General features: G+C 33.3%; 1 protein-coding gene across 2 annotated transcripts in view; it reads left to right on the top strand.

Moving 5' to 3' along the window:
• USP25 (ubiquitin specific peptidase 25) overlaps positions 1–25,329 on the top strand; it is a 140,217-nt gene that overhangs the window by 97,456 nt on the left and 17,432 nt on the right. The window contains exons 18-20 of one of the 2 annotated variants that reach the window (XM_060010467.1): positions 8,496–8,635; positions 13,650–13,763; positions 15,966–16,061. In XM_060010467.1, the coding sequence (XP_059866450.1) occupies positions 8,496–8,635; positions 13,650–13,763; positions 15,966–16,061 (350 nt within the window). The remainder of the gene's footprint in view (positions 1–8,495; positions 8,636–13,649; positions 13,764–15,965; positions 16,062–25,329) is intronic. The other variant, XM_060010466.1, reaches the window with a different exon arrangement.

Genomic DNA, 25,329 nt, shown 5'->3' with positions numbered 1-25,329 from the left:
AATATTAAGAATAACACTGTACAAAAGTATCTTCTAGCAAAGCTGAAAATACAATGTCTAATGATTGTTTTTAAGATTAATTTCATCACTAAGTTGTCAAAATATTTTAGGATGACATTTTGTACTGTAGGAAAGGTCCTCTTTCTGTTTAGTGGTTGGGGAAATGAGAAGAGATAAATTAAACAGATATTTTCCTTAACCCCATTTGTCTCTTTCTCTTTTTTTTTTTTTAAATAACTCTGAGTGGATCATTTTGAATCACCCTTTTTTGGTAAGATCTGTGTGTTTTATTTTTATTTTTGAAGAAAGCATTTTAGGTGTTTGTTTAATTTCATCTTTTATAGACAGATTCCCATGCAGCTTTACCTAGGTAGTTTTCAGCATTATCATCTGAACTTTAGAAGGAATTATTCTTTCAGTGAGAGATTTGTAATACCACAATATGGTATGGTGACTGATGTAGGCATGCACAGATCTTTCCAGACTTGGAACTTGTTCTAATATAAATTGAATAGTTGAGTTCTTGATCTTGATTTTAGGTGACATCGATTCAGAATTTTTAAAAGACCAAGATAATGGTATTATACCAACAAAGATACCAACATATTGATACAGAAATGCAGTACAGTATATCTGAATACCACCATTGTAGTCTCTGGTGAGCTCTACCAGACGAGGACTGTACTTTCTTCCTGTACATCAAGGGCCACTGTGTAGAACAGGTGAAACTCTATAGTTTCACAACAGTGCAGTTTCATTATAGTAACTTTGTCCATATTAGTAGGAAGTAAAATAGCTCAGTAGATATCAAGAGGTTTCTGAGTTCAAATCACAGTGTAGTAACTATGTTACAGTTCCTTTCATTTTTGAGTCAGTTCCATCTCTTTGTGATTTCATCCCTTGTCTTCTGTACATATCCTTTCCAAATTACTCCCTAGAACTTGCCCCAAGATGGAGCTACTCTGTTATTCTTTGCTTAACTTTTAAGTGCTCCAGTTGCACATGGCTCTTCTTATCTTATTAGTGGGAGGACAGGGCTGCACAATTGGCGTGATAGTGGCACCTAAGCACTCAGATGAAGGTGAGTGCTCCAGTCATTGGTTAAGCTCCAACCCTATTATTCTTGGCTCAGTTATATTTTGTAACATCAAAATATTAAATTCTATACAGTCTCTTTTCCATCTTTTCTGTTTCTCACAAGACTATCTAAATTTACAGACTTGACACATTTTATTTTTACTAAATCAGACTAATACATATTCCCCACTAATATTCCTGTCTGACAGGACTAGCCAACTTTTCCCCATTATTTACATTTGTCATCTTATATTCCCTCGCTATGAAAAGGCCACATGTGTGTATGCTCCACACCCTTTTTATCCTGGTCAATACTTCCTATTGTACACTTTATATGGTGTTTCGTAAGTTTTAAAAAATTCAGCAGTAGGTATTGGGCATATATGTTCATGTCCCTCTTTAGTATTTTAAAAAAAAAAAATTGAAGAGAAGTACAGATGTATTTCTGAAAGGAGCCAGAATAACTAAAAAATAAAGAGATGGAAAGGTCAATTCATATGTAATTACTATGATAGTTATCTTCCAGACTGGGTTTTTAGAAAGCAGTGACAATACTGCCTCAGTAGAAAACATTGTGTCCTGTATAGGATTGCTAGAAATATGCATTTTGAGTTAGTAGAAATAGAATGTTCTAAATCTATAAATTTGGGGGTGAGATTATTGTTTAAAAGATTGGTTTCTATTACTGTATTGTCTTACATATCATATTAAGAAATCCATCTTCTGTTACAGGGGAATTTAACATACCACAGTTGAATAAGGGAATCTATTATAGTGTTCATTGGAATCACTTAACATCCTATCATAAGTAGAGAAATTTTACTTTAATGCCTATGCCATCTTTTTCCTGTTTCTCCTCACAGTTTTCAAAGTAATTTGTTTAATTTGGTATAATACTTTCAGACTATCAAAGAGAACCTGTGTTTAAATCTCTCAGGTGTGCACTAGGATTATGAATGACTAGTGGAAGTAATACAAGGAAATCCTGTTTATAAAATCCATCAGTGATTTTTTTTCTCTCCCTGCAAATCTTTTCAGTAAAGCTGTAACCTAAGAACCATTAAAATCCAATTTCTTAAGGGTGATATTCCAAATAAGAATATTAATTTATATAGTATTAATTAAATGAGTATTTGTTCCTCTTCTTTAACAGGTGACGAAGAAATCCATAGGCATCACTTCTCCCACACAATTCATTGTCTTACTGAAACTAAATAATAAATGATAGAAAAGTATTCTTTAGTCCATCTCACACTACCTCCCTAACCTGCCTAGTGCAAAAGAAAACTTACCTTAACACTTATGTTTAGAGATTTAGCCAACGGTTCTTTACCATGGTATATATCGATACATCAGAATTACCTGGGGGACTTTTTCTGAGTATAAACAGGACATACCACCTAAGATTTACTGGGCTCAGAATCAGTGGAGGAAGGGTCCAGAATATAAAAAGATGTTCAGATAATTCTGAGGTGTACCTGTGGTTAAGCAGCATGGCTCTAGGCTGTATGTATAAAACAAATTATTCTGAAGGAGAGAGAGCTTTGCCTGTTTTGCTTGTGTTACCCATATCTTACTCAAAAACTATTTGAAGTCCTTACAATATATATAACATACTCAGATTTTAAAAACAGAAAGAAAGGAGCTGAAACCAAAAAATGACCTCATTTTTGACAAAAATAAGCTGATATTCCAGGAAAGTACAGCTGGTTCCTGAGAGTCAGACCTGGTAGAATGAACAATATCCTCAATATTTTCAAGTTCCTTTAAAACAGGGACCAGGTGATGTTCTTATTTAAATCTCCAGAATCTAGCATAATAAATGACAAATGGTTGATGCCCCTTGAATATTTTCTGATTTGATTTCATTCCCTATGGAAATTGCAATAATGAGTCTCCTAGGGGTGATCCTCAGTGTATGGGAATGCAACCGTTTAAAAAGGAATGTAAAATTACACTTAAAAAGGAGTGTAAAATAGATAGCTAGTGGGAAGCTGCTGCATAGCACTGGGAGATCAGCTTGGTGCTTTGTGACCACCTAGAGGCGTGGGATTGGGAGGGAGGCTTAAGAGGGAGGGGATATGGGGATATATGTATGCGTATAGCTGATTCACTTTGTTGTACAGCAGAAACTAACACAACATTGTAAAGCAGTTATACTCCAGTAAAGATGTATATGTAAAAAAAAAAAAAGGATAGCCCAAATAACTATACATTAGGGAAGAAGGCTAAAAGTATGTTGTGCAGATATAGCTCTATCCTGGATAATTTTTAGGTTTAACTTTGGTTCCTAAGCCTGTACTCCCCACATTGCTGAGAATTCTGTTTGTGGTGCCACCTAGGAATCTGAAGTCTTAAAATTGTTTCTGTGATGATTCTATGCAGCCAGCTTAGCATGGCTCTTTATAGGCTGCTTTTGGGGAATCATTGATTTTAAATACATTTCTGTAAGAAAAATGGACTGCTATTCTTTGATGCAGTACTCTTTAAATATTGTTCTAAATGTGCATGTAATAAGTATGACTCATTAGTAAGTTAAGGTATAAAATACTTCTGAAAGATATGAGTTGTTGTTCTTTTTTTAAATAGTTGATTAGAGAGCAGATCCTTATGCTTTAACAGAAAGTCAATTGCTTGTCAAGTTGACTCTTAAAATGCTAAAGGCCACAACCAGGAAACAGGCATAGAACACCCCCAAGGTCCTCCCAACCCCTTACTTCAACATGAAGGTGGACTAAAGGAGCAAGTTCTGAGTACTCTCAGAATGTTGGATTTTATATAACAGCCAAATAGGTGAATGAATAAGTTCTATTATCAACATAGAACATGGCTGGAAAATATATTATGTGGAGGATAGCCATCCAAAAATCTCAGTGAAGCATCCATAAACTAAATAAATGATTAGAAAGATACTCCGGGTACAGGGACATTTTATACCTCTACAGAGAACTGGTCATTCACGGTGAAATGAGTGTGTTTAGGAGTTTGTAGCTGCAGGTAGGTAACTAAAGAAAACTTCCCAGGAATTAAGAGTAACAAATGTCACATAAGTAATCACCAGCTGTATTTCAAGCTGAAGCCTGAACAATAACACTTTAATAACTGTGGGACCAGTTAGTACATAAAATACCAGTTAGTGCATAAAGGAAACAGCGTGGTCTCTGTTTATTGAGCTCTTACCATTTATATAGGCTAGCAGGGATGAGACTTCTGTAGGGATACAGGATGAACAAAAACTGTTGCGTGAGACTTCTATAGGGTTACAGGATGAACAAAAACTATTGTGCATGCAAAAAGCATAAAAGAGCCAGATGTTTTGTCCTAATGTTGTTTTTAACAAAGAAATGGAAGTTGCCTAAATGTATGGTAAAATATTAGTTGTATGAGCCCTTTATACAGAAGAACACGGTATAACCAGTAAAAATTGTATCGACAGGAATAATGTTTGTTATATTAAGTTAAAAACAGTATATTCAGAATAACTTTTTGTTTAAAAAAATTTGGGTAGGTAAAATCTGGAATATATAATACTAAAAATATTAATAGTGCTTATGTCTAGGTAGTGGAAAGAGCCTTTTATTTTCCTCCTTTGGTTATTTGTTCTAGTGAACATGTTTTTTACTCTTCTGGTTTGACAAAATGAAGCTAAAACCTCTTTCCTTTTTTATGAAGACCCTCTATTATAATCTGACTCCCTTGTAATTCTTTCAAGACTACTATTCTATGTTTCATCTAAGCCAGGGTATTCCCCATTATTCTTGCTTGTAGGTTATTTTCCTGTCATTAAGGCTTTGCTCATGAAGTATCCTTCATTTGGAAAATGTCCTCTTATCCTCACTATTCTTGAAATTTTATCCATTTTAAGACTTTCCTCATATCCCCAAATCTTTATGAATCCCCCTAATTACCCCTGTAGCAATTGTTACCTTTTTTCCTCTATTCTAGTCCCAATCTATTCTCACTACCAAATTTATGTTATATTTCATCTTGATTACCAGTGTAAAGGCTCATTAATAGCAAGGATTTTATTAATCTTTTATCTGTCCTTACAGTGCCTTTGCATATGCTATTCCTTCTGCCTGGAATCATCTTGTTTCTCATCAATATAATTTTCTCTACAAATCCTTCAGGACTCAGCTCAGTTGACATTCCTCCTTTCTTAGCATGCAGCATCATTCCAAGTGTGTGTATTAGGTCCACAATGCTTCTGTAGGACGTTGTGCATAAGTCTGTTATTGCATTCAGTACTTCGTGTTGTAATGGAGTATACATTTATCTGATTTGTTGAGAGTTCCTTAAAGTGAGTAAATTTTCTGTCTTTTTTTTTTTTTTTTTTAAACCATTGTTAATACCTAGCTCGGTACTAAAAATGGCATATGCTCAACAAACATGTTGGGAATGAAGTTTGGGTTTTTGTTTCCAAACTCCCAGAACCGAATCCTTATAGGTTTACCTACTGTGATTACAGTACCACTCAAATAAGTTCCCTGGAAGATATTTACACAGGGAAAATTCTAGAGGAAATAGTTTTATATGACATTTAGGCAGAATCATTCAGCATCACATAAGGTTTTTGGACTCAAATCCCTATGTGGAAGGAAACCTTGACGCTGGGGACCTAAGGTGTATTTGACTGTGTCGATCAGATAAAATTACTTTTTCTCTTAAGGACTTAATTTACATACATTGTCCAGGTTTCCCTGGCTTAGACCAGTGTCACACCAGATGGATTTCTTGGCCCTCATTGCATTACGCTCACATCCTATTATCAACTACTGATGTTTTATCTATTACAGTGAGAAGAGACAAAGAGGGAAAACACAAGTAATGAAAGCTTTATCAACAAGAAGTCTCTCTCTGTTAATCCCTAGAGCAGCTGACTTAATTCACTTAGGAAAGCTTCCAGAAGCAGAAGACTTGCTAAGCTGGAGTTGTAGTGGTTAAGATTTTCTTAACCTTGTCTATCATACAGGGACACTGAAAGAACATTGCAGTCCAAAGTCAGGAAATACAGAAATGAAGACATTTAACTTTTTTAAACTTCTTTACCTATCACACACATTGTAAGCATTTCTTCCTTTAGTTTTCCTTGTCATAGTATATTTCACTCCCATTATCCTAATCACTCATACCCAAAATTTAAGTCATCTTCACATCAGTCTCCAAACCTTTATGTCTAAAATGCATCTTGAATCTAACCAATTCTCTCTTTCTTGCTGTCTCTGTTATCCAAAAGAATAGTCGTTTCTTGCTCGTATTGCTGTAGTACCTTTTAGTACTTTCATTGACTTCCAGTTTTACTTTCCTCTCTAATCTGTTCTTTGCAGTGTGGTCAGATTAATGTTCTTTAAACTTGACATGTTGCCATTGTATTTAAAATGTTTATTCACTTGCTTTGCCCTTCAAAACTTCTGTGACTCAAAGGCCTCCGTTTTGTCCCTATCTGCATCATCTCTTGCCACCTCTCCCCTCTTGTTTTACTATAGTCCAGCCACACTAGATGCCTTTTGGACTGAGCTTATGCTCATTTCATGGGCTGTTCATTCTTCCATTTTCAAACCTAATCCATATAACTTCAGCTAAAAAGTCAGTTTATCTCATATCCCATAACCTAAATTACCCTTGCCCCATTTTATTCCTATAATGTATTATTATGATATTGTCACAATTCATATGCGTGATTCTTTGGTTAGTAACTTTCTCCATAGTTGACTATAAATTCCATGGGGGTAGGGACTGGCTGCTTTGTTCACACTCAGAGTCCCAGTGCCTAGCCTAGAGCCAGGCACATAGTTAGACACTTAATTAGAATTCATTGGATAAATGAATGCTCGTGCATCTATGTTGAAATTACATTATTTCTTTTTGAATAATATTTCACTTTGAGAAAAGTTTTAAATTAGTAAAATATTGGAAAGGTTGACAGTAATCCTGTCGTGTCCCACCAATTGATTGAGCAAGGACTTATCCTATCCCAGTAATGCTGTAGAATATTTTAGTGTACTTTCTTATTTCTTTTTATCCATTCATTAGCTTATTAATTCATTTGTTCCATTAAGTTATTGTGTGCTTATTATATGCTAGGTATTGAAGAAATAGCAATACAAAAGGGAGATAGCATCACTGCTCTTTGGATTCTTACAGTCTAGCAGGGGATATGGGCTTGAAACAAATACTTAACAAAAATAATGAAGTTATAATTGTGTGGTAAGTGCTATTAAAAAGAAAGTATACGTTTACTCTAGAGCAGTTATTCTCACCTGAGAGTGATTTTGTCCCTCAGACGGCATTTGACAATACTGGAGACATTTCTGGTTGTCACACCTGCGGAGACAGTACAACTGGCATCTAGTGGGTGGATGCCTGGGTACACAGGACAATCCTCCACACCAAAGAATCATCTGAACCAAAATGTCAGTAGTGTTGAGGAGGAGCAACCCTGCTTTAGAAATGGGGTTATCAGGAATACTTCCATAAGGAAGTGATATTCAAACAAAAGCATATATAGAAGTTATTAGATGGTGGGGGGGGATGAGAATTGGTGAACACACAGGCAAAGGGAAGAACATGAGGAAAGATACAAAAGTTGGAAGGTAAACCTCTTCTCTGATGTATTAGATAAGCTGAAAAAAGTCTGGTATGTGTTCCTTTTTGAGTAAAGGGCAAAGGACACCTGGCGATGTTGGAGAGATAGGCAGAGACCCATTTATATAACGCCTTGTAGGTCGTATAAGGATTTTGGGGTAGTCTGTTAAATACCCAGTGGACATTCAGAGTACATTGTTGCATCTGTGGGTTTCGAACTCAGAACATAGGCAATAGATATAACTTTAGGAGTTCTTCACGGAAGTAGTATTTGAAGTCTTGAATTTATATTGGTACCAGTTTGGCAAGTTTTAATTGTTTTTCTCTGACAACACTCAGCTACCAGGAACAGGTTCAGAAAAGATAGAAGGTTGGGTTCGTTCAGGGTTAGGATTTTGTTAGGTAAGTATGAAAAAGGATACTGTGTCCAGAAAAACAGCTACTGTGCTCTCTACAGAAACTCAGACCAGGATTGTTGTACAAACCACCCCCCCTACCTCTTTTTTTTTTCTTTTTTTTTTGGTAGAATGCTCATGATTTTCCAAAGTTAGACTTTGATACTTATCATGACAAAGAAACTTACTATGAATTTCTTAGCATAAACTATAATGAGTGCTTTCTTCAGTAATTATTTGACTACTCTGAGATCTGATTCTTTCTTTTGGTAAATTCTGGGGGAAGTGCTGTATACTGAAGCATGTATTACTTTAAATTGAGTAAGTAAAGTAAAATTAATTATTGTATAACTTCAAATGAGAAACAAATTACAGATATATCTTAGTATAGACTCACTGATTTATATTAGATATACAATTGATTCTTTTCTCATGAAGCACAAGCAGGAGAACCAGAATATCTAGAGCAGCCATCAAGAAGTGATTTCTCAAAGCACTTGAAAGAAGAAACTATTCGAATAATTACCAAGGCATCACATGAGCATGAAGATAAAAGTCCTGAAACAGTTTTACAGTCGGTAAGAATTTTTCTTTTAGCTCTCTGAACATACCCATCAATGTTCACGAGGTTTCCTAGCAGTATAAGGAGAATGACCTGTCTGGGAGTCAGGAGAGACCAGGCCAAAGGACGGCTTCGCTTGAACATGATGAATGATTGTAGGTGTCACCTAACTGCCAGGCTGTAATTTCCTCAGCTGTAATTTTTTAAATGCTTCTTTTTAAAAAAAAAAGTTTCTATCTTCCTGTTAGAGAATTATGAAAAATTATAATCATAGACTAAACTAGTCATTTGATTTGGAACTTAAAAAAGAGAAGTACAAAATTTAGCATTATTTTTCTTTTCTTTCAACCCCTCCTCCCATCTTTAGTCTTACTACATTGGAATAGTTGGTAATATAAGGTATAAATTTCATTGTTTCATGGACTGTGTTTAACAAAATACTAGATAGTCTAGGTTAGAGTATTATTAGTAGAATAAATATGATATTATAAAACACTTTATGCATATTTCGTGTCCTGTATAAAATTGTCATTATAAGCCTCCTTTATTGTTAATTTTCAAGTATTCAAGTGTGTCTTTTTATAACAGTAAGTTGAGCACATTGGTATTGCATTACGTTTCAATGAATATGATATTCTGAGAGATGTTGTTTCAAGAGTTTCATACTACAAAACTATTCAGTTGCTATAGTCATTTATTTTTTATTTTATTAGTGAGCACAAGCAACTCTAATACAAGTTTCGTGATAGCTAATTTTAGGATTTGAAGATTCCACTCCTAGAGTGCTAAAGCGAACAGGGCATGTAATTTTTCAACACGTAATTTTCCACTGAGTGAACTTAATCTCAACAATAGCCTGCTAATTACAGTGATGTCTTTAATATGATAAGATCTTGATTAACCAAAATGTTCAATTAATAGGGTATTCTGTTAATTATGTTTTGATGAACAAAGTAATCAGAAATTATTTTTTAATTTAATTTCCTTTTTGAAAAAGTTTGATTATATATCATCTTACCATTAAAAAACGTATTAATATAGATTTTTTTTTGATCATTTCGAATTTTGCAAATGTCCCTGGAGACTAAAAAACTTGAGATGAGGAACTGCTAACTCTAAAGCACTTCCTGAAAAATGCTTCTTTTAATAGATCTGGGATTTCTACTTCTTGGGGGATGGTAGAAGAAACCCTAGGGAGGGAGAAAAAACACAGGAGTAGGTAACAAGGGAGAAACATTTTTGCCTGATATAAAAAAAATAATTTGCCAGGGCTTTTGCTAATTAAGATTTTTATTTGTTAGAGCCTACATTATGGTTAATAAGTATCATTCTTTTAACTGGTATCAGAAAGCTGGAAGCATTAATTAGCTTAATGTAGAATCATGATTTTTTTTTTTTTTTTAGTTCGGCTAATCGTGTAATTTAAATTTGTAGAAATCAGCACTTAAATTTTGATTGATTAGTTTATTCATATGGATATCATCTTATACGCTAGCAATCTGCTGCTTCACCTTTACTTGAAAAAAGATGGCATTGAGGGAATATGATAGCTAGCATAAATATTTTTCTATCTGGCATATCTTCTGGAGTAGCACCAATAGTTGGCCACATTGTCTGTATAAATTCTGCAGCATATCTGAGAATATATTAATCATGACTGTCTGACCAGTGGTTCCTGGTCTCATGGTCAGTTGCTTAGGATCATGGTAACCACCTACTGGGTTTTCTCATTTAAAGGTATACATTAGAAACTAAATTTCAGAGTCTTTAGATTTGGGGATTAAATAGTCCTGGGTTTTTGAATATTAATTTTACTTCTTGCTAGCTATGCAAACTTGAATAAGTTGCTTAATTTTTCTAAACCTTAGTTTTCTTTTATATAGAATGGAGGTGATTGTCGGATGAATTAAGATCATTTTTTTAAGTGCCTAGCATGTAGTGTAGGCCCTAAGTCTCTCTTTATTTCCTTCTGTTACTTAAATCCTAAACATTTCACAAATACACAATAAAGTTCCAACCTTAGTAGAAGAAGAATTTCCTGGAAAGCTTAGAATCACAGAAACCATAGAGAGATACTCTCCAGATGTTTAGACAGCTTGCTTTTTAGAAGAATGTCTTTCATTTTAAGTGAAATATTTTAGAAAATTTAAAAATTCAAAAAAGTAGACTCTAAGAAAGAATCATGTATATTTCCACTACCCAAAGTTAATCACTTAATAAGTTGGTATGTTTTCTTTCATTCTTATATACAGATTTGGGATTTATTTTTGTAATTGAGTTACTACTGTATATAAAATTTTATATCTTAACTTTTCTTCTTTTAATCACTGAACATAACCGTTTCCCCATGTTACAAACTAAAAAACATTTAATGGTTGAATAGTATTCCATTAAGTGATTAAATTCTTACTTACTTACTCATTCCCCCTTATATATTGATTTCTACTTTTACATTATTATAAATAGGCTGTTAAATATGAAACTTTTTCCATATTTCTGGTTATTTCTTTAGACTAGATTCCCCATAAGTTAGTAGGTTAAAATGGTATGAGCATATTAAGGGAGCCAAAGGGGTTGAAGATATATAGCTTTCTAATCACCCTTTTATGGGACCACTTTTTTAAAAAATCATGTATTTAATAGATTCAGGCAATTAATAAAAATCTTTGTGTTCTAATTATTTTTACAACTTATTAACTGAGGAACTTATCTTTAATCTCTTTCAAGTTCAGCCTTTGTTAAGGTGTTCATATGGGACCTGACAGTAAAAGGAAAAGATAAATGTACTTCAGTGAACCCTAAAATTCTTTATATGAAAATTTTTTATGGTACTTTAGGATATCTAAACGTGATGGACACAAAATAACATACGCCCAAAATTTCTTCCCTTTTCCAACTTTCACCCAAATAATTAATTAGTGTTATTGCTGTTGAAACTCTTCTGTGGCAACTGGAAAGGATTATAGAACATTTATTTTTCCTAAGTGCAGTTATTTTTCAAAGGAAACATATCATTTTTTAAGGATAAGTATTCTAAGGAATACATTTTCTGGTTGCTACTTGCCTTAAATTTGTATTTTTTCTTCTTAATATAGTATTGTTTTGGGTTGGTTTGCTTATGAGAAATTTTTCACCAAAAGTTAAGACAAATTTCTTAGTTTACCTGCTTATATTTCACTCTTGTGAATGGAGACGTAGGACAATTCTTCCTCTCTCAAATGCTGGAAGGATTAAAAATCCTTAATTAAATGTCATAGACCAAGCTTATCTCTGTAAGTAGTAATATTGGGTTAGGATTATTCCGGTATAAGCAATTTCAAGAAGCATAATAGTATAATATTTGTAATACCTATCATTTATAGAACAACAATTAATGTGTCAGGTTTTGGGTTAGCTGAATATTAGCTCTCAAGATCATGACAACCATGCAGGTTGGTTGGTTCCTCTTGAAAAACTGAGGACTCAAGCAGAACGAGGAAAGCTTTTCTGAAAATGTTATGGTTAAAAATAACATTTCTTTTAAAGGAAGCAATGCCGGTCTTGGCCATTATTCTTGTTTTATTGTTCAGTTAAACTTCTTCTGCATATGTACTTCGGAATATTCAGAAAATCTTCACATCACTAAAATTTACCTGTATTTTAAACTGCAGTAAAACCACTCTGTTTTTATTAAAATTTTCTGTTTATTTGATGTCAAAAGTAAAGTTCATCTTTGCTTAGGGAAATTTTTATGGTGCAATTTGAAATTACTTAAGCAAGCTGCTTTCAGGCACCTTAAGTACTTCTGAAATTTGTTTGTAGGTGAATAGTGAATATGCTAGTTATAAATCCATTCAGTAAAGTAAGATCCTTGTGAAATCTGAACAGTGTTTTGAATGAACCATATTAGTGTCTTTTTTTTGCGGTACGCAGGCCTCTCACTGTTGTGGCCCCTCCCGTTGAGGAGCACAGGCTCCAGACACGCAGGCTCAGAGGCCATGGCTCACAGGCCCAGCCGCTCCATGGCATGTGGGATCTTCCCAGACCAGGGCATGAACCCGTGTGCCCTGCATCGGCGGGCGGACTCTCAACCACTGCGCCACCAGGGAAGCCCCATATTAGTGTCTTTGAGTGGACTTTCTGGATTTCACACTGGCTTCCACTCCATTAGTTTGGGTTAGTGAAATTCTTAGAATTTGTTAACAAAGAAAAGAAGAAGAATCTGAGTTTTTAAAAATGGATATCACTTTCTAGCAGCTTTCCCCAAAACAAGAATTCACTGGACACTCATGATGTAAATATATTGTACTAGGTCTCATAGGCTGCGACCGAGTGGGTTTAAACACAGTAGAGTGTGGATATTAAGTAGCTATACAATCGATTATTAGAAAGGATAGAAAGGTAAAATCATAAGAAAGAAAACTTACAGACTCTCCTGGATTCAGAGGAGGTCATATCTTATTTTGATGGAGATCTCTAGAAAGGCTTTGTGGAGTTATTAGAATTTAAAAAAGTAAATAAGGGCTTCCCTGGTGGCGCAGTGGTTGAGTCCACCTGCCAATGCAGGGGACACGGGTTCATGTCCCGGTCCGGGAAGATCCCACATGCCGCGGAGCAGCTGGGCCCGTGAGCCATGGCCGCTGAGCTGCGCGTCCGGAGCCTGTGCTCCACAACGGGAGAGGCCACAAAAGTGAGAGGCCCGCGTACAGGAAAAAAAATAATATTAAAAAATAAAAAAGTAAGTAAAACTTTCACCTGTAGAGACAGCAGTAGGAAATACAACTTCAGTATTAACTATTTTTAAGAATTTGAAGATGCTTTGTGGGAAAAAAAATTAAAATTTAATTTAGTGTTTGAGATGCAAAGTGAAAGCTCGAAATCTTGTATTATTACCTGATTAATGCATTTGCTTTAGTGTTCAGTTTTAGATGTTTTCATTTCATGCTAAAAAAAATGCAGGTATTTTTAAAAGGATCAAGAGTTATGCACTTAAACTGAGTGCTTCCATTGTGCTCTTTTCTAATGTTCACACTAATGATTTTCTTCTGCAGAAACCTGAAAATACCACAAGCCAACCACCTTCTAACCAGCAAGTTGTAGAGGTGGCGATTCCTCATGTAGGGAAATTTATGATTGAGTCAAAGGAGGGGGGTTATGATGACGAGGTACCTTTATTATAGCCCTCTGCACTGTTTCCACTTGTTTTTTGCTATTTAATGCAAGCACTTTGGGCATGCCTGCACCCTTACATTGTCTGTTGCTGCATAACATACAGCTTTGCCACCCACAGTCTGAAATTACCTTACCAATTGCTGACAGTACTTCGAATTTCAAATGAAGATTTAAGTAGAAAGCTTATGGAGTTGTCAAAAGAATAATTTTATGTTGCTAGAGTTAATTCTTTTGTGCAGACATAGGATTTGTTTACTCTAGGGTTGATAGGTTTTGATAAGGTTTGTTTAAATAGCAGAAATTTTGAGCACTTGAAAATATTTTCCTTTCCTACTTTCCTTGAATTATGGATTATAATACTTCGCCACTATTTCCTACCAGAAGATGCTACAATCTGATTAGATATAGATTAGATACAGATTAGTGTATAGATAACTGTTTTGTTCTTTTTTCTTCTGCACCCTCTGTGTGACTGAATTGAATGATTCATCAACATAGTCGAATGCCTACCAGTGTTGTATACACTGGGCACCTCCATCTTATCTCTTCTTACTGCCCCACTGTTAATTCTCATCTGCTTAGTTTTCTAACAGTATGGAGGCATTTTTGTTTCCCATGATATGGTTCTTGGGAATCCAGATGAAAATTGCTGTTGTCCTGATCCCATCAGATATTTTTTCCCCTTTACCACGTTTTTCTTTACACTGTTCAGTTTTGATCTTTTCTGTATTTGAGAGGGGGCCAGTAAAGCTGTTTCTGAATAGTAACAACAGAAAAGACAGACCCTGGATTCTATCATTTGTTAGTTTTTACTGGCATGGATGAGAATTGAATGTATATTGAATAGTTTTTTCCAAGTAATGTTTTTTTCAGACTTACTTCAAGGTTATGATTAAACTCTTATATGAGTTAATCAGCAAAATCAGACGTGTCATAAAGACATTACTATTACTGTGCTACTGTAAGAAAGCATGGGCCGTAAAGAGAATAAGAAGCAGGTTTGTGAGTCAGGAACTGGCCAGAAGGATTTTCTGAAGCAGTTAATGTTAGGTATATTGCAACTGTCAGTGTGTACTCCAAAATAAATACTATGGGTAATAGGTTCAGTGAATCAGAGGTAATGGATGCAGTCTCTTTATTGCTCTAATATGATAGCTTCTTAGTGTCTTGAGTTGTTTCACTTTGCAGATATTTTAAAATACAAACATTTAAGAATACAGTCATCCCTTGGTATCCGCGGTGGATTGGTTCCAGTACCCTCCCTGTCCCCAGCAGATACGAAAGTCCACAGTTGCCCAAGTCCATTATACAAAATGGCATAGTACATAATAAACTATTATGAAGACAAAGAAATATTTAAATATTTAGTACTTAATAGCAGTACGTTTTTCTGTTTAACTGTTACCATGTTGGTGCTTGCAGATTATGGAAACTGGCATGTTTTTAGTAAAAATGTTAATTTGTTGATCAAGCATCTTAGTGCTTGTTTTAGGGTGAGCCTTCTGGCATTTAAAAAAGTAGAATTGTGATTAATCATTTAACACTACCTTTTGTGCAAGTGCTTATGCTCTTGGCAGAGTTTTTTTTGTGTTTTGTGTTTTTTTTTTTTTTTTTTAATTCGTTGGAGTGGTAGTTTAACAGTGCATGTGCCTTGTAACTTTTAAAAAGAAGTCATATGGGTACAGGGCTGCTGCTTAGATATTTAGACTGTATGGTTGTGCAGGCAGGGGTGCCGGGCCAACCGGCAGAAGTGGAGTTGGAATTGAGCTAATGCTCAGTTCCCCGAGCCTTAAAGAAGAGGCATCTTTTTTAATAAAAAAAAGTGTTGCTTTTTCTAAATGGTTCTCTTAGAGAGCAGCACATTTTTCTAAATTGTCTGTCAAGAAGGGGGTGCCTTTTAAAAAAATTCTTCAGTTCAGACAGTATGCCTTTTTGCACTTCGCACAAAGGCACGATGTCAGCTAACTGTGGCCCTGTATGGAAGATTTCGAGATACTTATATGCATATCAGATCACATTTGCTACAAAAAAGTGCAACGTTTGATTTATAAATAGTGAAAAACAAAGGACTTTTAATAACATGCATGTAAAAACAAAGGACTTTTAACTTGCATGTAAAGGAATTATTTTGGTTTTTTGATTTTTTTTTTTATGATAACCATTCAAAAGTTCTTACTTTAAATCCCTTGTGGCAGATCATGATGACACCGAACATGCAAGGTATTATCATGGCGATAGGTAAATCCCGGAATGTATATGACAGGTGTGGCCCTGAAGCAGGGTTCTTTAAGGTACAATGAACGTTTTCATTTTATTTATTTATTTTTAAAATAAACTTCTTAAAACGTTTTATTTCCTTGAATTAAATTTGTTTTCCTGTATACCTTCTCTCTTCCTATCCATGGCTAATCATGGCCACATAATGTTCTAGGGGTTTCTTTTATGCATGAATCTAAGACTGATTATTCTTTTTAAAGTCAGATAATTAAACAAAAACAAAGCAATTTACCTGAGCTATCCTAATAGTACACCTCTGATTTGTTAGCAGAAATTTATTGTATTTGAAGCAAATAAAGGGTATTGATGGGCAAAAATAGGAACTGAGTAAATACTTCTGGTAATAGTTTATTTTCTCCTCTGGTAATATTGTTAGTCAAAATTATAATATTTTTCTTTACTTTTATTATCATTTCATACTAAATTGATTTCTTCATTTAGTTGTTTCTAAAATGATTCATTCATTTATTATCTTATATTTCTTGTTTTCTCCATAATTAATTTTAATATCCTTGTCATTTCAAGACTTGAGGCCATCAAGCTGATGCATTATTCCATGACTAAATCTTTATTCCCTCTAATACCAGATCTAATGTTTTGATTACATTATTATTTGTTCTTATATATTTGAAAGATGAAAACACTGTGTTTTGTTTGTCACTTTCTTTAGGTTAACCAAAGCCAATTCATTACTTTACCCCCCCACCAGGCCCCTTTTAGTGTTTGTTATTTAAAAAAAAAAAAAAAAACAGCTTTATTGAGGTATAGTTCACTTCAACAAAGCTACATGTTCCCTTTCTTGACATTTAAAATCTAAAATTTTCCCTTAATGTTCTATACCACCATTCACTGCAGTCTTTAAGAAACTGCTTATTTTCAGTGTTTCTTTTGGTATATAGTATAAACAAAGGCCTTGTGACTAGTAGCCTTATATCAATAAACACTTTTGAACTGGTTAGAATTAGAGTGACCAATCATCCTGGTATGCCTGGGACTGAGGGGTTTCCTGGGATATAGGACTTAGGTGCTAAACTGTTGAAGTTCTGGCAGGCTGGTCCCAAGATGAGTTGTTCACTCTGTTAAGATCCCATGAGAGAGGTTGAAAACTACTCTTATCAAAAAAAAAGAAAGAAAAGAAAAACAACTTTTATGTTTAAAAATTAATCCTTATTCCCAGGCAGTCTACATTTCTTTTCTTAGAAAACACTAAATATGTGTGTTCAAAAGTTTTCTTGTTTCTTGTGGAAGAGTTATCTGTCCTTGATAGTACCATTGTCATCTTTGTCAAGTTGGGTATCTTTATCTATTTTCCAGTTGAACTGGAAACTTAACTTTTATTAAATTAATACCTGCATATATTTTAAAGAGCCAACTAATTATACATACTACAAACAACAGTAGTCACATCGTATCCCTCCCACCCCCAGCTCTGGTAACAGCTTTCAGTTATTTCATCAAATCCTTTTGGCATTAATTCTATATCTTTATGTAGAGTGCTTGTGATTTTGTGATTCTTAGTTTACACATTTCCTGTTGAATTCCCTACCATGGGACGTGAATGATGAGCCCTCTTTATTCTCCTGCCCCATATACACGCACCAGCACATACAGTTTTCATCCCTCCATCAACATACACACACACACACGCAATATGTGTATAAGAATCTTGTCATTTGATTAATTCAGAATTCTCAGCTTGTATTATTATTTCTTGTGTGCTACTCAGGGTTGAAGTAAGTCATACATATTATTACTTTTACTTCTTTTCCCTCATCTTTCGTTTTCCTTGGAATTGGTTGTTTTGTTTTTTATTTGCTTAGTTTTTTGCTCTGTTCTTTGTCAGCTTTATTTTCTTGTGGAATTCTATTCTGGAGCTTTATGACCTGCTCCAGTTTGCATTGGTTTTCCTTTATTCCTGGTATATAACTGATGTCTTGAGATCTCCTTTCATCATCACTTTGGGGATGCCCCTTGCATCTTATCCTTCGTGTATTTTCTATATCTCATATATTTGTCTTTTTAAATATACCCTCTGATTTTGAAGCAGCACAAAATCTCTGAAGTTTATATTTGTGTATATTTTCATCTATCTGTAATTAAGGAATACGTAGGTGAACATTATCAGTTTATAATTAATGTATACTTTTGGTATAGGTAAATGATTAGCATTTGGAAAGTTCTAGCTGATAATATAAAATTTGAGGAAATTTGTCATATAAATAACAAAAATAACGTATACAAATGCAATCATTCAGTAATGTAGAGGTGTCTTAAGTAAAACTGATAACAACAGTCTGCTTCTGCCCTGTTGTAACCACTTCTAACATTTGTATAACCTTTCTGGTTTTTTCCCTTTGTTTTTAAAAACATGCATATATAGAGAAATTTTTTAACTTTTACTCTTCATATTATTTTGTAACTTATATCACTCAGAAATATATTGTGGGTATTCTTAAAGTTAAGACAATATATCTACCACATTATCTACACCACCTGCATTTAGTATTCTGTGGTATAGATGTACATATTACTCTCTCTGTGGATGTACGTCCTATATTTTTTCCCAGTCTGCCATTTCTGTTTGAATTTAGTTTATGGTACCTTTTTCCATAAAGAAGTTTTAAAAATACTGTGATATCTATACTGTCTTTCTTCTCCTTTCTGGATTCTGGAGTTTCACTGCTATACAAAAAGTCTTCAACCTAAGGTATTATAAATTTTCTGGAATATTTTCTTAAAACACTTTTCTTAATAAATTTTTATTTCATGAATTTAAAAATACCCTATTTACATTTAACTCAGTAGCATTTTATTTGGGCTTTCTGCATTCTATATTAATAAAAAAATTGCTGTAAGTTTTTATTTGGGGGCTGTCTTCCTCAGGTTTGATGTCATGCTTATTAAGTTCATTTACTAAATTCATTTAGTAAATGGATTTGAGCTCTCCTGTTTTTCTTTAACTCTAGTGTAGTTTACATAGGAGTTAACTGTTCCATAAGAGTAAACTAGAACTCACTCGTAAAACCATATGAGCTTAGCCCCTTTTTTGGTTATAGGTCTTTTGACAGACTTTTGGTTCCTTTTACAGCAGTTGACCTTTTGATTGTTCCATATGTTCTTGGCAGTTGACTCTAATCATTATCGACGTTCAGTATTTAAATTACAAAATATATACATAGCACAGAATCTAACATATGATTCCTTTTGTCTTCCTATGTTCCCTAAATCAGATATAATATAGTTTTAATTTTCTTCCTTTTTAATGCTTAGTTTATTAAAAGTTGAGGGAAAGAGTTTTGTTTTTTTTTTCTTCTATCCTGTCACATTACCCAAAAAAACTTCGTTGGGTTTATTTTATATTAGCTTTTTGGCTGTGAGAAGTTTTTCAACTCTGCATGTTTAAGTACTTCTGTATATGGATTTCCTTATGCATTATTATCAGAACAATTTTTAAAATGTTATGTATGTTTGCTAGTAGTAAAACCATGTGATGAAAATGTTCTCTTTGTTACTGATAAAAAGATAAGTTGGGAAATGAAACTTACATCTAGCTGGGTAAGTGGATTTGCTAAGAACTAACTTTTAAATTAGGAAGGGTTACCAACCCAGTCAGTCACAGTTCCTATTTCAACCACAGGCCCTCCCACATGGGAGTCTGCCCCTGTACACAGAATATTAAAGAGTTAATAGGCAGGCAGATCTGGAAAAACAAATGAGAAAAGACATTTACCTAAGTCCTTTTCCCAAGTTGTGACTCTATTTATTAAAATTAGTTTTCACTGTTAACAGAAAGTCCCCAAATCATAGTGGCTTAAAGGCAGAAGTTTCTGTCATGTAAAAACAAAATCCAGGGAAAGTCAGTACAAGGCTACTGTGATGAGCAAAAAATAAAAGCCAGAAGGAAAAAAAGGAATAATATTCTCAAAGTACTAGTTGCCTGTATGTATATGTACAGGGGTGGGAGTGGGAGGGTCACATCATAATTATAATCATGGGATTAGTATAACTTTTTTCATTTACTTTCAAAGACATTAAAATTTCTTTTTTGTACTTTTTTTTTTTTTTTGTCTGTACCTATTAAAGTGCCCTTAGGATTTTAATGAAGCAGTAACACTTCTATATTATGAAACTTCTTTTCCTTACTGGTTATTTCATTGCTTCATAACAATTGTTCCCAGTTGACGTAACTTTATTAGTTTGTTTTTTACTTTAAAAATGCCTATTATCATTACCCCTCTGTTTATTCAGTAGTTATAAAAATATTTTTATTAAGATGTAAAACATGCTGAAAAGAACACAGTTCTTGAGTTTACAGCTCTGTGAATTATCACAGAGTGCACATATTCATGTAACTATCAACCAGGCCAAGAAACAGAACATTATAGTATTCCAGAAATTACCTTTGTTTCTTCTTTCTATGAACTACACTTTCCCCCTATCCAAAAGTAGATGTTATCTGAACTTCTAACAATGTAAGTTTTCTTGTTGAACTTTATATACCTAGAATCTTTTACTATAGGTACTTTTGTGTCTGGCTGCTTTTACTGAGGAACATGTTTGGAGCTTCATATATATTATTGGATATAGTTAGAATTTGTTCATTCTCTTATGGTATTCTGTTGTATGACTACACTATTTTTTTTCCATTCTGTTGATGGGCATATTCAAAAGGTATTACCTGCTTATATCAAGGTACTGTACTAAATCCAATGAATATAGCTGGGGAAATGATGGACTGAGTTCCTGCCTTAATGAAGCTTATTTTCTAGGGGGAAGCAAACACTAATTAGAGTCATAATTAGTATGTTAAAGGAGCAGTTTGTGGAAAGAGACCTTATAATGGAAAAACAGAGCTGTTATCTAGAGGGCTTCTTAGAGAAAGCGATGCTTAAACTAATAAAATATACATATACCAAAACATAGAATGAAAACATTTCTCTCTCACTTTTTAATTTTCACTCCACAGTTAGCTTCTGTTGATTATTTCTTGTATATGCTCTTAGGTAGATAAATGAGACTGATATTCAGTACTCATCCATACATTATAATTTAAATAAAAATAGAAGTATGCTCTATCTTTTCTTTTTCTAGTTTTTTTTTTCATGTAATGTGGTGGATGATTATTCATGTCATGATTTGTAGATTTATTGTTTTTCATAAGTACATTTTATTTCCTGTTGAGCTTACCAAAATTTATTTAAACATTTTTTTAGAGCAGGGCATTCCAGTTTTTTCCTTGTTATGACAAACATGGATGGATCTAGTGATGGATCTGGCCACCATAAAGGCTGATGGGATTAGTATCTCAGAATTCTTACAGCTTATTCATGGCCTAGGTTAGAAAGTTCTGTCCCAGGCGAGCTGTTACTAGCAAAGGCTCTATGTTCAGATGCCTGGGTTTAAATTCTAGCTTTATCACTTAATAATTGTGTGATCTTAGGCAATTTACTGACATTATCATGGCCATTGTTTTTTATTTATAAACGAGAAGTTATCTTAGAATTAAATGAGATAATCCATGTAGACATCATTGGACAGTGTCTATCACATAAAGTGTCAGTGTCACATAAAGAACACTCACAAATTGTAACTTTTATTAAATTCATCATTACCATTTTTGTTGCTGGTTTAGGTCATTTCCAGTATTTTTGTGAACATTCTTGTACATATATCATTTGAAAACTCATGTGAACATAGCGTAGTAGAATTTCCAATGTACTGTCATTGATGCTTAGCTGACAAAATGATATAAAAAGGGTAATCCCATTATTTTATGTATCTTTGATCTTTAGTTAGGCTAAGTATCTTTCTATAAATTTTTTGGCAGTTGGTATTTCTTATGTTAACTGCCTGTCCATTTCTTGCACACTTTTTTTGTTTTTTTCTTTTTTTTAACTTAAATGAGCATCTGATCTGCTAAGAATTTTGATTCATCTATAATTTGAAAATTGTATTTTGTGGTTTGTCATTTATCTTTAAATTTGTTTTTGGTGTCTTAACTGTACATAATGTTTTTAATCTTATAAAATATAGCAATATTTCCTTAATGGATTTGAGACTATATGATCACTTCTAAAATTATGCAAATCTTTAATTGTTACTTTAATGATTTTTATTGTTTGATTCCCAGATATGAGATTTCAGTTTTCTCCAAATAGAGAAATATCCAAAAAGTCCAAACGTATCATGACTAATAACACTTTGACTAATGCATTCTTTGCACACTGACTTAAAATACTGTATTGTATATTAAATCCCATTTATAAATGGATCTCTTTGGGTCTCTCTGTTCCATTGATCATTTTTCTGTTTTTGAACATTACACTTATTTACATTATGGACCATTTATTTGTAATATATTTTGTAGTAGAAACACCTCTTAATTTTTTTTCTTTTATAAATGGAAAGTTTGGCAAGTTTCATTTTTTCTTTTTTGATAATTTTTAACCAACTGCAACTTGTCTCCTTAAATCCTTTCAGAATTTGATTGTACTTGCATTATATTAAGTTACAGTGAGGTGGATAATTATATTTTTCAGTATTTTTAGTCTTCTCAGAAAGGAACATGATATGAATCTTCAGTTTTTTGGTCCTCTCTTATGTCCTTAAGTAAGGTTTTATAATTTTACTTCATAATGGTCTTATACCTTCCTTTTTAATCTAATCTTAGATATATAAAAATTATTTCTGTGAATTGAGTTTATCCTCACTTTTAATACCAAATTATTGGTAGGGTAGGTAGTGGAAAAACTAATTACTTTTATGTATTTATATTGTATCCAATTATTTTATTGAACCCTTTGTATTTTCTAATAATTTTTTGGTTGATTCTTTTGATTATTTCAGTAAACTGCCTCCCAATAACTATCTCATTATTGGGATAATTTCCATTATACTTATTTCTGGTTTTATTATGTTGACCAGCCTTTTCAGAATATAAATAACAAAATAATGGTAGTAAACTCCTTTGTTTAGTTCCTGAGTGTAATGTGAATGTTTCTAGTGTTTTATTATTAAATAGAATGTGTAGTATTGGTTTTTTACAGATCCTCTCATAAATTTAAAAGCACTTTCTTAAATTTACAGTTAAGAGTTGTCTTTTAAACTGGCTGGTATTGGAATTTAGATAATTTTTTAATGCATCTATTTGAGATGCTGAACAGATTTCTCCTTAATCCTTGCAAAGTAAGGATCTTAGCATTCATCTGTCTTTTTTTTTAATCATTGTAAACACTATCTGTTCCTATATATTCTTTATGTACACAAGGTAGTTTTTATGTACACAAGCTCCCCTAAGATGTGGGTCTTGGCATCTATGTTTACTGACAAAATTGATCTATACTTCCTTTTTTTAAAAAATATTTGTCAATTTTTGATATCAGATTATACTAGTTTTATATAATCATTAAGGAGGCTTTCCCCTTTTTCAGGTTCAGAGCAGTTTAGATACAGGAATCATCTTGTCTTTGAAGATCTGACATGACAGCACAGCTCTGAAACAGAATGGGCCTAATTTCTTTATTGGGCATAGATCTTAGGCAGCCTTTTCAGTTATCTATATTTTTTCTGCATCTCTTCAGTTTTTCTGCCTCTTAAAGTAATTCTGATAACTTAGAGTTTCCTAGATGATCATCTGTTTAATGAAGATGTTATAGTTTATTGGTATAAAGTTATGTATTATTATTTTATAGATTTTAAAACTTTTTCCTGTATTTTTGGTATTATCACCTTCCTTATTTCTGGTGTTGATTTCTCCATTTTTTGGTCTTCCATTCAGCTTTTTGGAAAGAAAAAGCCTTTGGTGGTCTTTATCTAATTGCCACATTATTTTATTTCTTCTACTTTATTTTGGTTTATTTTCTTTTTCTAGCTTCTTGAAGTAAATGCTATTCTGTATTGCTTACGCTGGAATTTTCCTTTACCAATCTGGCTGTGTCCTTTAGGTTTTGAGATCTCATATTCCCAGTGTTAATATAATTTTGATTCCTTTGGTCCAAGAATAATTTAGAACAGTATTTTAAAATTCCTAAGTGTTTAGTTTGGGAATTATCTTTATTTTTAATTCCTATTTATATTACATTGTGCTCAAAGAATATAACCTATATGATTCTGACCCTCTGGAATTTGAAGTAGTTTTTCTTCATCTCGTAGTACACTATCAGTTTTTAAAATAAACAATTTTAAAAATAAAATGATATACCTAGCTTTCTGAATTTTACTCCAGCTGATTTTCCTTTAGATCTTACTGCCTCCAGAGTTTACTGTATGTTTGTATTTTTGACATTTTCTAGTGTATACATATACTTACATCAAAATAGTCTGTAAGAAGTTATAAATTTAGAATATGTTTTATCGTATGATTTAGAAAAGTAGAAAAAAGTCTAAGTAGAAATCGTTTGGAAGAAGATTTCAAAAAAGAGAGACTTTAACTAGTCTCATTGAATGAGTCATGTGTGGCTAGATGGGGAATGATCAAGGACATCATGCATGTAGAGAACTTAAGGAGCAAAGACGTGTGCATTTGTGGGGAGTCGACCCTGATCGGGGTAGAAGAGTAACAGGAAATAAAGCTAAATAGGTTAACACTGAGCCTGATTAGTAGGACCATGTTAAATGTTAACGGTAGATTGTGTACAGCTCTCCTAAATATACCAGTGTGGAACACCTTGTTGAAAATCTGAAGGAATATGTATGGTTGCAGTATACTGTAGAAGTCAGAAAACTTCTTGTGAAGGAAGTTCATAAAAAAAAAAAATAGTTGATAAATTAATTTATGCTGATAAAATGTGGTATTTTGTGGTTGAAAAATTGCTCCTAGATATTTAGAAGTACCTTTCTACCTCTACTGGTTTAATAAAACACCTATAGATTATAACTTTGGCATTTACTCATTAAAATTGGGAGAATCTTAAATAGAGAAAAATCAAGAGATAAACATAATCGTAGAGTTAAAGGCGATGTATATTCTAGCTCTAATAGAAATCTATTTACTATTTATAAAAAAAATCACAGCCTGTGTTTTGAAGGTGGCGGGGGGGAATGGATAATCATTCAGTGTTGTAATTCCTTATGCCTAAACCTATAATATTATTTAAGAGACAAATTTATTTTATTCTGGTCATACTAATTTCGGCCAAAAGGATGACATCTGAAATATTTAAATATCCAAAAACCTTCTAATAGCCTATGGCAATCATTGTCTAAGGGCCATAATAAGGAAGAACAGTTATTTATTGTTTTTCTTTTACACTTATTCTCAAATTCCGTATAGTTCAGTTATTA

Source organism: Delphinus delphis, chromosome 4, assembly GCF_949987515.2.
Source record: "Delphinus delphis chromosome 4, mDelDel1.2, whole genome shotgun sequence".
Classification (NCBI taxonomy): Eukaryota; Metazoa; Chordata; class Mammalia; order Artiodactyla; family Delphinidae; genus Delphinus; species Delphinus delphis.
The sequence above is the reverse complement of the archived record's forward strand: the minus strand, read 5'-3'. Positions and strand labels throughout refer to the sequence as shown.